At 50.2% G+C, this 17533-nt stretch overlaps 2 protein-coding genes across 2 annotated transcripts in view; both read right to left on the bottom strand.

Moving 5' to 3' along the window:
* Window positions 1-2919, bottom strand: part of PLB1 (phospholipase B1) — a 128945-nt gene extending 126026 nt beyond the window's left edge. Inside the window, exon 1 of the mRNA XM_054162299.1 lies at window positions 2773-2919. Coding sequence (XP_054018274.1) covers window positions 2773-2919 — 147 coding nt within the window. The remainder of the gene's footprint in view (window positions 1-2772) is intronic.
* Window positions 31-15615, bottom strand: FOSL2 (FOS like 2, AP-1 transcription factor subunit). The gene is made up of 5 exons (XM_054162433.1): window positions 15500-15615; window positions 14726-14975; window positions 8661-8915; window positions 4921-5028; window positions 31-3480 (listed from the first exon to the last, which is right to left on the bottom strand). Exons 2-5 carry the CDS (start codon window positions 14822-14824, stop codon window positions 2971-2973), a joined length of 972 nt encoding a protein of 323 aa, XP_054018408.1. The 5' UTR covers window positions 14825-14975; window positions 15500-15615; the 3' UTR covers window positions 31-2970.
* Between the last annotated feature and the right edge of the window lie 1918 nt (window positions 15616-17533).

Below are 17533 nucleotides of genomic sequence, written 5' to 3'. Positions count from 1 at the left end.
CGTTTTGGAGATGGGGAAGACAGTGAGCTCCCAAAATGCACTTCAGTAAACCTGGGCCAAACCAAAGCAATGACAGAGATCAAGTTGTACCTGTCTGCCAGCAAGTAAAGTAAGACTCATCTACAAAATACAGAAGGCAAGACACCAGTGATGCCAACACAGACATCCTCTGAGAGATCTGAGGGATGAAACAAGCAGGCACAAGGTGCCTAGGGCTTTTTCCAGATAGTAGAAAAATAATCCTCTTGTTTAGGCAGCTTCACAAGGCTCCCACCAGTATCACAGAACAGGAAAGGGGACTGTCCTCTCGTGTCTTTGAGAAGGTCAATAACAAGGCAGTGGGCAATGACCAGCTACAGCTCTTTTTGGCAGCGATTCCAGTTAGCAAGAGCAAAGGTATGTTTTTGTTGTTTCATCAAGAGTTAGACTTACTCAGGCTTGATGAGGAACCTGACTTCCTGAAAACCATAGGAGGAGTGCTTCTGATCTCCTGAGACGCAATCATCCTGATCATCTGGTAGCTGCATCACCTTAGAATTCATCACTTGTCAATGCTGCATTCTGCTCAGAAATGGGCAGAAATTACATGCAGGGACACTTTATTGGAAAGGTTTAGATTCTCAATCCACTTTGGTTCAAACAAGCATCTGGTAAAATGGAGACAGAGAAGCAGCAGTTTCACCTAAAGTGGTAGCATCTACATAAAACCCTACGGAAATAGGATCCCCCCCGTGCTAACTACAGAAGTTTAAAATCTGCTTGATTAGAAAGGAAGGTTTGGTCTTCATGTAAGGACAAGAACTCCTTTATCAACGTTACTTCTTGTGTAAGCTCAATTTGAAACCTCTGGTACTGAGGCAGTGATGGAAATGTTTAAGCAAGAAAGAAAAAGCTTGACTATTAATCAGCTTTATGAAACACAAAGATCAATCCTTTCTCTTTCTGGCAGGTTTGCCAAATAACTAGGTTTAAAAATAATAGTAATAACAAAAAAAGCAAAGACTACCTTTAGAACTAAAGTAATGTCCCTTTGAAATGATTCAAGGAATGGGCAGTAGCCAGGGTTTCAGGGAAGCCAGCCCTGCTGAGTAAACATCCAGTGGAGTTAGTGGGGACTCCAGCAGTGTATCATCTCACAGGATTAGTCTTATGTCATATCACATTTCTCCAGGTCCAGCCTGACCAAGAAACACCCTGGTTTCAGTTGAGTAGAAGCAAAAAAAGAAAATCTCACACCAAGATAAATAGCTGCCATCACAACTTCAACAGGAAGAACCAAAGAACTGTCTCCTAAGTTGCTTAGCTGGCAAGCTGTGTTGATATTAACAGGAATTGAGCTCGGGTCCAAGTGGGACTAGGTTACAGACATCACTGCTTTCAGTAGACAACATCAGCACTGGAGAGTTTGTGCCCTCTTGGAGCACTTAGTAGCAGCAGCCAAACCCATAGGCTGGAGAAGACCCAGGGCTAGGAGAAGAGCACTCTGATTTCTTTTTTGTTTTCAGGCCAATGAACCCCATAAAAACTAAATCAATTACAATGCAAAAAAACCCCACCACCAACACCACACCAAAAAACCAAACCAAACAAAACCAAACCAAACAAACCCACCATAAAACAACAGAACAAAAAATAAAAGCCAAAGACTGAGGTGCAAATAATGGAAGTCAATTTTCTTTGCTGACACAATTTGTCATTCATAACCAGAGGTTATCAGAAGCTCTGTTCTACTGCAGAAAGGTCATCACTTCAGCCATGCCATTCCTGACTAGTCAGGAGCACCCTGTGGCTTGTGCTGTGCTGGAGGTTGGACCACTGCCTTCCCCTCAACCTTGGAAACTGAGAATCTCTGACCAAACAACACCCACTAGTATCAAGTGGTGGATGTATGATGCTTGTTTCCCAGCAATCAAAAAGCCAGGAAGCGTGCAGCCTACTAGTTTCACCCTCTTAACCACTGCCACTCTCCATCCTAGATCTATAGGAACATGGTGCCACCTCTTTTTTGGTAGCATGTTCTGCAAATACAGCCAAGAGGAGGGGAGGATTTACTGACAGGAAGAGATCAGCCTCTGAGTCAGAAGCCCTGATGGGGAGAAAGATGCAATACTCCTGCTACAGCAGGCAGCCCAGGAAAAGTAAACAACATGCAGCAGATTAGATATCCACCAAACTGTGGTAAAACCCTGCCAGACACTGGTAAGTGCCACTCCAGCAGCTTTTCTGATTCTGCTTTGGCCCTGAGATGCTAACTTGGTTTTGGAGGAGCCTAAGAGGATAAATAAATCTACATTTTTAAAAAGACTTCCATGTGACTCTCCTGCTGCCTCAGTGCCCCAGGACAGAGTTATGAAGCCCTCAAGCTCCTTTTGGTCACCCCTTTCTTGGACCTCCTAGCCATCTCCCACTCCTGCCTTGGCAGCCCTACACGTTTCCCACAGCCTGTCCCAAGAGGAAAGATCCTAACAAGCCTGTAGAGTTCAGACCAACTGGATGAAATGTCATGGGATTGACAACATTGGAAATGATAAGCACAGAGAGAGAAAGGGAATGAGAGAAGCTGTAAGATCAACCAGAATGATCTAAGCACAGAGCACAATTGATCAGATCAATTCACAAAGGAAAGGGACGACTAGCAACTGTCGGCATCTTGTCTTTACTTAAGGCCAAGAGCGCTCCCCAAGTCCACTACAGCCATGAAGAGGTTTCCATAGGCAGTCCCTACAGAGGCAACATCACCCTTTCCAAACAGTCTTGGCACATCAGTCCCACCCTTGCCGTTTCCTGCCTCCAGGGAGCTGGTGTTGGTCCTCGCTCTCCTTCCTGGAGCTGCAGCACTTCCCCATCCTTGTTCTTGCTGCCCTTGTGCTTGAACGATCCTGTGCCTGTCTCTAATCCCATGGAGGGGGGCTCCCCCATGGTTCTGGTAGGGGATGCAACACACTGGCAAAATGGGGGGCCACAGGGGAATTACAATGCCAGCAAGGTGGGAGAGTTCAAGGAATCTGAGGACTGGTCACCGCTGCTGCTGCTCCTCCGGTGAGCTTTGGAGCAGGACTCAGATGGAGAGAGAGGAGACTCCTGATCCAACACATTAGGGTAGGTGAACACCAAGTTGGAGGACCCAGGAGTGATGGCTGGTGTTGAGGTCACCACAATGGGAGTGTTGAGTGCCTCCTCCCCATAAAAGCCTCCAGCAATGCTGATGGGCTTAATGACAGACCTCTGGGCTTTGTCAAGGACCAAAGAAGAAGATGGGATCTCTTCCTCCACAGGCTCCTGTTTCACAACCACCGCTCCACTTGCTCCAGTCCTAACACTCTGGAGGCTGCTGGATGGTGGGCTCCGACGCTCCTCAGGGCTGATTTTGCACACAGGGCTGTGAGCCACCAGCATAAACTCCAGCTTCTCCTTCTCCTTCTGGAGCTCAGCAATCTCCTTTTGCAGCACTGACTTCTCCTCCTCCAACACTTCAGTTTCCTGCAGATAAGAACATGAAGTAAATATCGGAGGCTCGGGAATTGTTCCTCACCTGGAACATGGTCATCAAGTCCAGACCCTAGATGGCACTAGCAGATACATCCCAGACTCCTCATGAGCCAAGCAGGCACCAGGTCATTGCTAGCTGTGCGTCTTGTTTCTCATGTGTCTACCAGTAGTCTATTACCAGACTTTGCCAGTCTAGGGGTTATAAATGGATTTCTCATGAGCTTGCCTTAATTTTCTCATGGCCAGCTTCTACTACTGTTTGGCCTGTGACTTTACCATTCTCCCTTGCCTGACAGGCATATTAGCAAAGAGAACTCAGATTGTATTAGTTAAGTAACATTCTTTTCACTTAGAGGAAGTGTAAAGCAATCTGTAAACTGTTTCAATTTTCTTTACTTCTTGGAATTTTCTCTTCCAGATTAGCTCTGACACTTGTCTGACTTGCAAAAATGCCCAATGCTTTCACCTCCACTGGACCATACTTGGATGCTTCTAGAATTAATACATGTACTTTTTTCATAATCACATCACACTGATGGCTCATAGTCAATCTATGAGCAATCATTACTTTCCTGTGTGAGAAGCTCTCCACTTCACACAAAAATTCACTCTCAGTCCTTCAGGGGACAACCTCCCACTTTGCATTCCTCTCTCTTCTATTACCTTAGTCATGACAAATCCTTCCATTCTTGCTATAGGAAAGCCTGCCTCTCCTACACTGAGAATACCTGTCAAATTTGAGTCAGCAGCATGTTTCGCTGGTGTGCTTTCACTTCTGTTGCTGCCCTTGTTAATCAGATCATCAAATAAAACCTGCACCAGGCTGGTTTTTAAGCAGGAGCACTAGAGTCTTCCCTCCAACTTCTTTCAATACAACTCATCCTTACCTCCTCTTCAGACAGTCCTTTACCCACTGTATGTTTCTTAAGCTGGAGAAGGTAGGGATGAGCACAAGTAGTTGTTTCCCCCATGGCACCCAAACACCTGTCTCTGCGGTGCTCCCTTTGTGCAGGCAATCAGTTACCCCCACCAAAGAAACATCAGCCTAAAGTATGCAGCTTTGATAGGTAGACAGAACATCTGCCTCATTTTCTCCTGCTTTCAGATGATCCTATTGCCTTCAGTGCTTCTGTCCTGCACTTGAGGCACACAGCAACTTTATTTCCACATAAGGAGGCAGATCAGAGGTAAGGAGTCTCAGTATTAGCTGAGAGGCTAAAAGAATATTTTGGGCAGTCAGCAAGGAGAATTTAGGCTCTTGAGCTTCAGGCCCAAGCGCTCACCACTGCTGATGTAGGAGCAACATCCCTGGGCATCCTTGGAAGGGGAAAGCACGTGTTTTATGTCATTGTCCTCAAACATGCTATTGGAGAGAGAGAAATGTCCAAAGGGTGAGTGACAAGGAAGGGGAAACATATGCAGAGCACATACCGCCTGGAGTTTCTCTGTTAGCTCCCGACGCCTGTTACGACACTTAGCAGCTGCCAGCTTGTTCCTCTCTCTCCGGATCCTTCGCTTCTCTTCTTCCTCAGGCGACAGCTGTGGGCAAGTGCCAAGAAAATCTACAATCAGATCTGAGCAAGGCATTCCTTGAAGTTTGTGAGGATTTAACCACAATGCAAAGGAACAAGGCCTGATCCAGCAGGATGCTGAGCACTCCTCTTCACTGATGTCAGCAGAAGATGAAAGCACACAGTATCTCTGCTTGCACTGGGTCTTAGCAGAAGGATGAGGAGAAGATGGAGTGGGGAGCAGAGGGAAGATTGTGTAAGAGGACAGTGAATCTGCACCAAGGCCAAACAGATAAAAGATGCTCTGATTGTTTCACAACTTGGGTGGTACATTAAGCAAAACCAGAGCATGATGTTGTAAGTGCCTCTTTCTTGAAAGAAAATATCTGCTGCTTCCCACACAGAAATAGTTATTAGCTTGAAGGTCGGGGATGAGGTGGAGGGGGAGACAGGCAAATCAGCAGCGCTCCCATGAAGTATGTGAAGCAACAATGATTTATACCACCCAAAAATCTGACCTCAGATTTTTGAGCACTCAAGCGAGATAACACACTGTGCTGCTTGCATCAGCAGGCAAGGCTCTAGTGATATCAAGGGCTTCCTGAGGCTGACATCTTCACTGATGTAAATCAGGAGCAATTCCATAGAAACCTATAGACTAACACTCTTGCGAAACTAGAGGAAGTGAGCAGAAGCCCACAAGATCTGGTCAAGTCAGGCCTAGCTTTGGGGTTTGAGAGGAGGTTTTATAAATTCCAGCAGTGGCAGATAGGTTTGCACCACTGCCATGGCCTGGGAGCGGGTACAGCAGCACGTGAAGGCGGCTGGCATGGCCCGGCTCACTGCTGCGGCGCACAGGAGTCAGTCTCAAGAGACCGCCAGCGGTATTCACAGCACACGCTTGGCCACGCATCCTCTGCTGCAGACTGACCTCATGCCCTGCACTTCAGCCACGCTGGCATGTGCTGCAGGGGCTTTGGCCTGGTGACTGCAAACAAAAGTGAAACAAGCACCCTGCGAAGCACGTGTCAGATCTCACATAGTGCCAGCAGAGAACGGAAAGAAAAACCTTTTCATAAGAGCTTTCACTTTTAATATCTTCAGGGGCTGTCCAAATAACAAATGAGACATCTAACCTTTTCCTACGTTTTCTTTTCAGTGTTAGTTTTACTCTAACCTCATTCTGGTTTGTTTTGGTTTGCTTTATTTCCTTAATTTCAATCTTTGCAGTTTCAGAGCATTTACTTCACCCTCTGGGCATTCCCCTCATTCAGTTCTGGGGTTTTTTTTAGGCTCCGGATGGTGCCTGCAATTTCACCTGCACACAGCATGAGACCCTGCATGCACACTGAGCAACAGAACTACTTCCAGGACTTCAGGAGACAGCTTCTGAGCCTGAAAGCGTTTCTATCAACAGATCACAGCACTCCATCTTGGGGTGGGGGTTACCTCCACTGTGCTGGGTGGCAGCCATTGGGGCTTTGGCACATTCCCCCCAGTAGGGAGTCTCCGGCAGGCACCGCTCTCTCTGCTATGGCTCTGCCTGCTGCTCTTCCAGCCTGTATGTGTGCAGGCTTAAAATGTATTTGCACACCAGTATCCGCAGTACAGGAAAGTGTTAAGCATGCACACAGATTCTGTGCTGACTTGGGGTTTCTGAGTACCGTTTTCAAGAGCCCCTTCACACTTTAGAAGCACAGACCTCATTGAAACATATTGGGACTGACATTTCTCTTCCCAGAGCCTTTAGTAATTTTTAAGCTATCTGTCTTGGAAGCTGTGCTTTGCAAGAGTCGCACAGACGAGGCTGAAGCCCCTAATCTGGATGCGTTTAACGTTATGCTGGGGTTTAAAAGGAATATTCTGTCAGCGGTTGCTGGATTTGTTTGAAAGCAGTTGGATTTGGCACTCTTCGTGCCCCCGCTGTACACATTATCTGTAGCTTGTCCAAGCCCAATACGTGCATTCACTGGCAGAAACATTCATCAAACCAGGCTTTTTTCATAAAGTGTTACACAATGTTTTCCAAAAGGGCTCTCCGATGTGGTGTTCAAAGCACCAGCAGTGGAAACCTGAGCCAAAGAGCCACGGTAAAGCACCCGGGTACTGCCTTAGCATGCGTCTAATCAAAAGGACTTGGCTTTGAATGACCCAGAATGTACGGCTTGCAAACAAGCCACAGGCCAGGAATTGCTTGGCAGGCGTCCTTCAGCAAATAGCTCTGAACAACAAATAAAGCAGAGAGTATGGTGATCTCTTCACGGCCAATTTGTGAACACAGAGGCAGCATTTGTCAAACAAATTAGTTGTTGCTAATTATTCCCCCAGTTCTCCTGAGAGCTTCCCTGGCTTTGGACACCAGCCCTGCACGCAGGGAACCGGGAGGTAGCTCCGGCTGGGAAAGGGCTGGCTGTACCCGAACCACCACAGCTGCCCCGTCATTCCTTCCAAAACCAGGCCCTTCGTGCACCCACACCAGCTCCCCACACAGAGGTACAGCTCACTCTGGACAAGTGACTTTAACCCCTTCCCTGCCTTTTACATCTAATCTAGGCAGCAACTCCACATAAAACAATCACAGTGTGAACCAAAATAGATGACGTGGAAGTAAAAGCAGGGCTGGTGAGTCTTATTAGAAACAGACCTCATGCAATAGCATGTGCTGGAGCACCGAGGGTGTGCAGTGCCTCTCATTGCACTGCTCTGCAGCGACCCACACAACTGCTGCTTGGGAACAATTCAGGGACATCTAGATTATTCAGAGTTGTTGTTTTTTTTTCATTTTTTGAATTTTTTTAAAGATATCAGCCTATCAGTGCAGACAGCTATTCACCAGACAGCCCTGGAGAAGGCTGTTTCATACTAAGAGGAGATTGACAGGGCTGAAAGGATTTCCACAATATGAGATGACTGCACAGTGTCTATTGCTCTGTCCAAGAACACACTCCAGTGTCCCATCTTGATAAAGCCATTGGGAGGCTGAGCACAGGGCAGAAGTGGTACAAGCCACCCCATCCTAGGTATGAGAATGCCACTGGGCTGAGAGCAGAAAAAAAAAGTATCTCTGCTCATGGGATTCCCACATCCCTCCAGTAAAAAGTTGCAGCGATTGCACGTCTCTAGTGGGAAGATGGATTTAAACCCCATTCTTTCAAGATGCTCTTGCTACTACAGTGGAGGTCCTCCCTGGACAGCACTGGCTGGTATTGGTGATATCACCCAATATTGAGACTGGGGCAGCACTAGCTGCCACAGAGCAGATATAAAACACCAGCTGACGTAATTTTGGTGTCACATTTGTAACCGTTCTATACAAAAGCTCCTCTGCTTGCTCAGAGGTCTCCTTCTGCCTGGAGCATCAGAGACACTCAAACCAAAACCCAGGGCTTGACTTCAGAGCTTCACTAGTGTTTGAAACTGAGCCATGATGCAGCCCAGCAGTGTAAAGCGTTTGATGGAGGTTGGGTAAGTCTGGCCATACAATGAGGAAGCAGCAATAAAATCACCCTCCAGCTTACACACTACACCCCGAGAAACCCTAGCATCTGTACAGCTCAGGAGGCAGGCCTCAGTGCTCCCCCATGGGGCCAAGAGAGGTCAGGGTGGAACCTCTGCATGAGTTTTTGAGGCACCCTCAGCCGCTCCCCACACTATGGTTACCTGCTCATCTCTTCGTCTCCGGCCCACTGTGGTCCCGATAGTTTTGATCACACCGGGTCGCTGGAGGGCTGTGTGTCCGGCTACCGAAGACAGTGGCGGCAGTGGATGGCTGTATGGGTGCGAGCGAGAGTAAGGGCTTGACATGGAGGTGATGACAGTGGGCTGGACCATCCACTGCAGGTCTTGGCTGGTTGTGATGGCGTTGATTGTAGGGATAAAAGCACTGCCTGATCCTGGCATATCTACTCGAAATTTCTAGGAGGGAAAGCAGTGGAGAAAAGGGAAAGAGAGAAGAAAGAAAAACTGTCAATGAAAGCAGAACATAAGTGGCTACTCAGAAACCAGGTAGGCCCTCAGGAGCTGCACCAGTGAAGATCAAAGCAGCGCCTGAAGCAGAGGCACTGATTGCTGGTGCCTGTGCAACATCCTAGACTGCCCCTACCCACTGCAGCCCCTTGGAGAATGTGCTGGGCCCAGGTGCTTCCCCTTCAGAGCAGCCCTAACCTCTCCCAGCCTCCTTCCTCATCCTCCCCACACCTCCCCAGCATCCCCTAGAACAGCCTCCCCTCCTAGGCAGCATCCCCGCTGCCTCCTGCCTGTGCCCACTGCTCCTTCCGGTGTGGAGCGAAAGGGGAATTAGGGAGTTTCTAGAAGAAAAAAACACAAACACTTCTCTGCAGCCCAAAGAAAAGGAAGAGAAACTTCACTTCTGAAATGCCATTACCAAGCAGAGCAAAGCTTTCTTCTGCCAAAAGATTCCCCTGAAATTCAGGCTCAATCAGTACAGGGTTTGGTACCACAAGAACAGCAGCTCTCTTCTTGTTCAGTGGTTCTGCACTGGCCACACACAGGGCGAGAAGCCCAGCCCTGGGATGGTTACGTGCAAGGATATGTATTTTAATAGCAGCCTATAAAATAGGTCTTAGGATTCAGATTGGACAAGTTCCCTGCAGCTCTCTGCACTGTCTAGACAAAACAAGGCAGCAGTAAAACCAAGGTAGCAAGTAATGATCTCCTCCAAAATACATGTACACCTTGTTTCAGACAGAGGTAAATCCATCTGGATAATATGCTGGCACTAAACTGCAAGGAAAACAATCGCTTGTCCCCGGAGGGGGAAACAGGGGAGAAAGAATGCTTTTGTCTATGCTGAGCTTCTTCAGGAGCCTTTCAATGGTTAGACTTGGTTTTAGACACATGCTGTACTCCAGCAATCACTGCACAAGGGACAGGTCCTGTAGGACCATCAGCCGTCACTGCCTCAGATTTGTAAGCCTCAAAATGACCCCATGAAAAATGCCCATTCTTGGGTCAACAAACTAGTTTCCCAAAGCAGACAGGGGCCTTGCATCAGCCTGACCTCAGCTCAGGTAAGCGTCCCAGATAAGGGACAGCAGTTCAACACAGATTTCCTTTTTAGGGTGTGCCTAGGCAAGCTCCTTAAAAGCTTTGTTAAACCAAGGCTACAGCAAATAGTATTTCACATTCTGATAGCTACAGCATTTCAGAAGCCCAGCTGCCAGTACTTGGAGATGAGGAGATCCAGTCTGAACGTAGACAAATGCTGACTTACAGCTCAAAATCCAGCGAGAAAGGATGAGAGAAGCAAAAAGTGAATCAAGTTAAACAAGTGGGGGAATTGCACAAAGAGAACACACTGACACCAAGACCTTTGCAAAAGACCCACCAGCATATCAGAGTCACCGGGGCTCAAGTCAAACACAACCTCAGCATACCCCACCTTTCAGAGTACAGTCAGCCTTTGTGACCACTCTCAATTAACTACAGAGGCCCAGAGCTGCAAACTGTCAACACCACAGAGGAAATTACATGCACAACCCCCTTCTTTGCTCTGCCCGATGTAAGATATGATTGCACAGTGCAGGAGAGGATACCTTGGTGCCTCCACAACCATAATATAAAGGGACCCTAACCTCGCAAAAGGAAGGAAGTGCAAGACTAGTTGAACCACAAGTGCCCAAGTCAATGGACAAAAGTTCTGCTTCTCGTTCCAAAAGTGGCTTCTATCATGGCCTTTACCTACCTGTGCCACCATCACTCCTGTACACAAAAAAAGCAGAGAAGACCCCTGTCTTCTTTGCAGGGACACTAGAAAGCTAAGGCAAAACATCTGGAGATCTTGCATTTCAGAGCAAATGACCTTTACAGCCTCCAACACCCAACCACATTCAACGACCTGCTAAAAATTCCTGTCAGAGGCTGAGAGAATCAGATCCACCACCAAATCAGACACCTAAGTTGTAAGTGTCTGACAACGATCAAGCTCCAAGTTACCGATAAAGTGACTACTCCACTTGTAATCACTCCTATATTGAATGTAGTCTTTAACACTAGTGAAGGTCTTCTGGACAACAAAAGGGAGCTGCTTGGTTCAGCCACATCCCTTGGTAGCTTCATGGTGCTTGTTTGCAGAGCTAAGAGATCTGCAGTCCCTATTTGTGCTGTGTTCCATCTCTGTCACTAGCTTCCTTTCTAATCCTTAAAAGTATGTTCAAAAACTCCCTCTGTATTCTGTATTTTCCCCAGATAACTAATGAAAGGACTTGCTGCTGCAACAGGCCAAGTCTTCAGATATGGGGCACTCAAGCTACCACTGCTGCTGGGCTTTACAAGCACTGCTTCCTCACTGGTCAGACTCTCCCCACATACCTCGCTTTCCCTGCTGGGACACTGCACTGGAAAAGATTTGCCATGGCAAAGTGCGGCTGGCCTCCCATGCTCTACCCGGTGGCCATCAGCTCTGCCCCCTGGAATGCTACTGGTTTCGGTGGCAGGGCCCCAGATTCCCTGCCACCTCCCCTGAACAGCCCTATGACCACTGGCCTCTTCACTTTGGAGCTCCAGCTCTTCCCCACAGTCCTGTCCAAGCTTTGCTTTCCTCATTCTTCCTCCCCTCAGAGAGCTCTAATCCCCCTGCCAGCCTGGCAGTACTGCCTGCCCTCACCTACCTCCCCATTTCTCCACTTTACAGAACCCCTCCAAACATTTTCTCACACAGGACACCCAGAGCTCTCCTCTCATGACCTAGGAGAGGCTCCTGGGGTTCTCGGTTCTCCTTATCTACAAGGAATTCACAGCACTGCAGGGCTACACATGCAGCACACACTCAGCCATGAAGCTTCTGCTCTCCTCTCCTAACCTAAACAACATACAGATGAAGGTATCATTTAAAAAGAAATCCAACAACTGAACAACAGAGTCCTGTTATTAAAAGTGCCAAGAATTGAGGTCAGTCTCTTCTCTGCCTTAAAAATAAGGAGTTGGATGGGAGCCTCCCCCAATCCACAGTCAAGAGTGTCTCCAGCAGAGTCTTGCCACGGGCAGGGACAGGCTACATTAGCAGGTCACAACTTAGGAGCAGGGGCAGCATAGGCAAACTTCAGGTGCTGGCTCACCAGTTCTCCAACTTAATGAGGATTTTCTATCCTGTACCCCACTGTATCTCTGCTCCCCTCTAAACCTTCACTTACACATGTAACTGCAAGTGCTAAGCAGCACCAGAAACCAATCTAGAAACAAATACAAGGGCCATGGAATAAAACAAACTCGGCAACGAAACCACCAAAAAACCACCCAGAGGATCTTTTACAACTACTCAGCTATCAAATACAGGGTGTATAGGATATATACCACAATAAATATAAAGTCCCTGATGGCTTTCTACAATGAATAACTCCTCTAAGGAGAGCTGGACACAGTGCTAGGATATTTGAGGGGAAAGTCAACCACTCTGAAGAGTATACAAACTCTTCCCATTAAAGTCTATGTTTATCATATGGCAAAGTCAGTGATTAGGAAAATGGCCTGACATGCAACTTTAAAATGTTTCAGTGCTGTGTTGCATGGGAAAAATAATTAGAAAGCATCAAAGTTTTGGCTCCGAGACAGTTTCCACTTAAACATGTGACTGATGCATCTTTTCTTGCTGGGGGGGGGAGAAATAATAAAAAATTATTCTACGCGGCGTATTTTCTGTAGGGATAAACCCCAGCAGATCTCCATGGCCCAGAATCAGCAGAACAGCCTGACTGCAAAGGCAATGCAATCCACAACATCTGTAAGGATCAAGGGAAAGACAGAGCGCAAGGCCTTGAGAAATCTCCCAGATTCTTAAAGAAAACATTTATGTTTCGCTAAGCCGGCGTCCTGCTCAAAGCCCTGATTCAGATAGTAACCCTAGAAACTGGGGTCCGGCCCCTCTATCAAATGCCATAGATGCCAGCTGCCTTTGAAAGACTTGCAGCCCCAGAAAATAAAAAGGGGAAAGCCCAGTTATCAGTCAGACCTCGAGAGCTCAACTCTTAAGCAGCGCTGGAGTTTCACCGCCTTGAATCCAGTGCAGCTGCTGAATCGGCGGAGGAAAGGGAGCGCAGCTTGCCAGGCGTTTTCAGCGTCTCGGCTCCCCGCCGCTCCCCCACCTTGTCCTGGCATTTACTGTTAAAACAGGGAATAAGCTGGAGCCGAGCTACAGCCCCTGGAAATCTGGATCCGCAGCCCGCAGAGGGCACCAGCGAGATGCGTTTTGAGCAGGCGGGGAGCGGCGGCGAGTCATTTCTGGTAAAACTTCTTTAATGTGAGGAATGTCACGGGCTGGTACGGCTGGCAAAGTTTAAAACCGGACCTTTTTTTTTTTTTTTCCCCCTTTCTTTTTTTTTTTTTTTTTTAACGATCCGATGATTTCTTGATGTGAAGACGGCAATATGCTCATACTGCCAGTTCGCTCATACAAGCCACACAGGAATGAATAATATTGTGAGAAGGGGGAGAGTGTGGAGGGGTGTGGGGAGCAACTTTGAAAAAGCTGGCTGGGCCAGCTGATGTAAACAAGTTATGAAATAACCCAGGTTTGTATAACTGGTCCGATTGTGTAATGCCTTCCCCAGAAGTGGAGGATTTAGTTGATGGAGGCATATAAGCCATTTCGCGATATTTTCTTAAGGAAAAGAAAATTAATGACCCCCCAAGCCACCTGACTAGGCTTCTAGGTCGGTCGAATTTACGCCGCTTCCACAGGAAGCATCTGCTATTCTTCCAGCGCCGTCCGGCAGCGGGAGTTTGCGGGGGACCGAGCAGCCGACTGGCGCCAGGAGCGCTCCGGCGGCTCCCAGGGAAGCTCCTGCTCGGGAAAGAGCCATCACCAGCCGGAGATTGGCCGGCGGCTCACGGTAGAGCCACGGAGTAGTCGGGCAGCGGAAGGAGCGGAACGGCACGCCGCCGACCTTCGGGTCTCACCGGTGGGAAAGGCAAAGTTAGTGTCACTGCCGAGGAGCCAGTTTAGGGGAGGGGAGAAGCGGAACGACCACTTCGGCTGTTTTGAAAAAGCCCCAGCGCGCTTCAAGCCATCCCCGGCGTGCGGCCGCAATAGCGCCTTGAAAGTAACTCAAGTGGCACCTCCCAAAGTCCCAGGGAAGACGCCCAAACTGTTGCGAGCGAGCCTAGGACAGAAACGAGGAAGGGCCGGCAAACGGAGGGACGGAGAAGCTCCCGACGAGAACAAAAGCAGGAAAAAGGAAGAGTCGGATGCTCCCGTGTATTTGTGTTACCGGCCTCGGCGAGGAGCTGCCCTGCGGAACCCTTGTTTCCGAGCTGGTCCCGGCCCGCCGCTGCGGCGGGTCCCAGGACACCAGACGGGGTGTCCCCACCGCCACCCGCGTGCCCTGCTCTACCTGGGGCCGGGACGGTGGAGGCATCGGGCCGGTCACTGTCTCACCGAGCGTCCCCACACGGGGCAGGCCGCTGCCTCCCGTGGCACTCCGGGCCCCGAGTGGGCACCGACCGGAGGGCAACTCCGCACAACGTCCCTCCCGCGCGGGTCCCAGCAGTCGCTCCGGAGTAGAAAGGCAGGAAGGAGAAAAGCAACGCGGCGGCGGCCCGCCGGCACCGGCTGAGCCCCCGCGTACGGCGTCTCTCCGCCGGGCGCCCGCGCCTTCACCGTGGAGGAAGCGCCGCTCCCTGGCCGCCGCTCCCCGGGCGTGGCGGTGAACTCCCGTGCCGGGAACGCTCGCAGAAGCCCCCGGGGGGAGAGGGGCAGCACCCGGCCCTACCTGCTGGGCTGCGCCGCTGGAGTAGTTCTCGGGATGTCCCGGGGAGCCGCTGCTGCCTCTGGAGGAGGTGTCGAAGTTCCCGGGGTAGTCCTGGTACATGGTCCGAGGTCGGGCCGGGGGAACCGCGTCCCCGCCTTCCCGCACCGACACCCGCCGCTCCCTCGCCGTCTCCCCGCCCCCTTCTCCCTCCCGGCCTCTTCGGCTCTTTTTGCCTCCCAACGTTCGCCGCGGAAAGGCAGGAAGAAAAAAGCTTTGGAAGGAGGAGATGGTGGGGGAAAAAAAGTAAAAAGTTTCGGGTTTTGGTTTTTTTTTAAGGAGAAAATAAAGAGATAATAATAACAACAACAAAAGAGGCTCAGGCGGCAGCGGAGCGCCGACGGGACAGGAAGGCTCGGCAGCGCGGCGGGAGCAAAGCCGTGCGCGCAGGCAAGCGCAGGCAGCGAACACGCCGATGTCCTCTCTCCGCACTGCCCGGCGTGACTCGCCCCGACGGCGAAGCGGCCCCGGCCCCGGGGGCTGCAGGCGGAGCGGTTCTCCTCCGCCTCCCCCCTCCTCTCCTCCTCCCTACCACCGTCCGCCCCTTTTCCTGGCGCGGGGAGTGAGTCAACGCCGGGTCTTACACCCCACGGCTCCCCCGGTAGCGCGAAGCAGGAGCTCCGCGCACCCGCAGTGACTCAGAGCAATGGCATCGCTCCGGCCCCACTCGCTTATTATCCGCCCGCCGCCGCACCATGTGCACTCGCACACGTCAAACCCGCGGCGCACCGGCCCCACCTTGCCAACGCGGAGCCTCCCACCTGCCGCCGCGCGGGGGGGGGCGGGACAGGGATCGCGATCGCCTCCTCCGCGTCCTCCCCAACACCGCCGCCGCTTCGCCCGCCCCGCCCGGACCCGCGAAACGCGGGTCCGGGCGGGGCGGGCGAAGCGGCGGCGGTGGGAGGTGGGGCGCAGCGGCCTATTCCCGTCAGGCCCCGCCTCCCCCCGCCCTACTTGGTCCCGTCCGTTGTCGCACGTTGCCAAAAATGGTCATTTGCGTCGCACGACGCGAGCGCGGGTTTCCTTGCCGCGGATGACGCGTTGCGAGAGGGATTCCCTGGCTCCGCTGCCAGGATTTAAAGGGACAGGCACACCGCTGAGAGAGCTGGGGTGGGCGGGCGGCTTTTGGGGAACGGGGCGCAAATTTCGCCCCACAGACCGGCTTCCCCCTGCGGGGGATTGGTACACGGGGGGGTGTTCAGTCCAAAATCCCGGCAGGGGGTTGGATGTCGGCCGAGGGACCTGGGTTCTTGGTCCGTTTTTTTTCGCAGCAGTGGTAAACAACATGTTAGACTGGGCTGGTTGTCGTGATTTGAATTTCTATTTCTATTTTTTTTGTTATATTCTATTTATTGTATTGTTATTTTTCTTTTGCCGTTGTTGTCATTCGTAATAATTGTTATTTATTTATTTCATCATTTTCTTCCCTTCCTTTCCCTTGATTTTTACACTGAACTCCTGAACTGATTTTTATTTTTTTAACTGAACTCCTAGGATCTGCCTGCAGAGCCGCTTCAGGCTTCCAAAGCAGAGCACATCACAGGAAGGGTAACAGCCCTAGGCTGCCCTGCAGCCAAATCTCACAGGGCAAGGACCTCACAGCCTGCTTCAGGTGGCTATGGCATTTGCCAGGTCACTGACCGGCACAGGCTGGAAGGTGGCAGAAACAGATAGAGCAAAGCCATCTGCAGGGAGAACATATGCCCTTGGGTGACCTGCAGTGACAACAGCAATGATGCTCGTTTACAGATTGCTAAAGCGTTGCTGTTAGACCCAAAATGTCTTTGCACCTTCCCTGGATGATTTGCCCAGCCCTTAGTCTGTCCCTTTTCCTGGTGGGGAAAAAGAAGTCATCTGAGTTCAGGCTATAAAATCCCATTCAAGCTGTCTCACGAACAAAGTATTTTCCCACAGGAGCTCATCTGAGAGCAATGGGCTTCCCTCCACTCCACTGCCCTCCTTGGCGAGGGAGAAGCAGCACCCATCTCCATCCCAGAGCCTCCAGGGAACTGGGAAATGAAGCAGACAATAGGTCAAAAGTCTTCAGCATCTGACTTTGTTTTTTAGGACTAAAACTCCTGGCAAGGCTCTTTGGTTTTCAGCACCTTAATTTCCAGGCAATTTAAATTCTCCATCTGGGTTAACTGCAGCATCTGGCTTTGGAGGAGGTGGGGACTGGGCTGTGAAAATAACCCCGTGCTTCCAACTCACATTGCTTTAAGAGCAAGGGACTGGGCGGGGGAGGGGATACTGTAGCAGGCGCAGCGAGGCTGTGACGTGGGTTTTCCCTTGAGTTTCGTGTCAGGCAGGTGATCTGCACATGCTTCTTTCTGCTGGGAAGAGAATTCTTTCAAGACGTGAGAGGATTCAGGCTGCAGTTGTTACGAGACGAGGAGAGATAGGAGAAAACATACTTTGTAATAAAGAGGGTTACAAAAGGGGTGGGGTTTGGCTGCTCGTTTCCCTTGGCTCTGCCTCCAGCTCTCCTCAGGTGGAGGCTGCTATTAGCCCCAGGGTTTACCACGCGTCAGGAACCACTGCTGTCATCTGAGGTCACCAGCCCCAGCTTTGTTCGTGTTTTAAATCAGGATGGTGGGCTTGTGGAAAGCATGCTACTGTGCAACGAGGAATGCAAAAGTATTTGGCCCAGGGAGAGAAAGATGGGGGTGGAGAGCAGGGCGCTGGAGCATAACTGTTGAGGCATTTTGCAAGAGGACAACTGTTTCTATAATTTTTCATCATATCATTAAACCTAAGCTACCTGCTCTCCTC

Source organism: Dryobates pubescens, chromosome 6, assembly GCF_014839835.1.
Source record: "Dryobates pubescens isolate bDryPub1 chromosome 6, bDryPub1.pri, whole genome shotgun sequence".
NCBI lineage: Eukaryota > Metazoa > Chordata > Aves > Piciformes > Picidae > Dryobates > Dryobates pubescens.
This window is presented reverse-complemented; position numbering and strand designations above follow the sequence as displayed.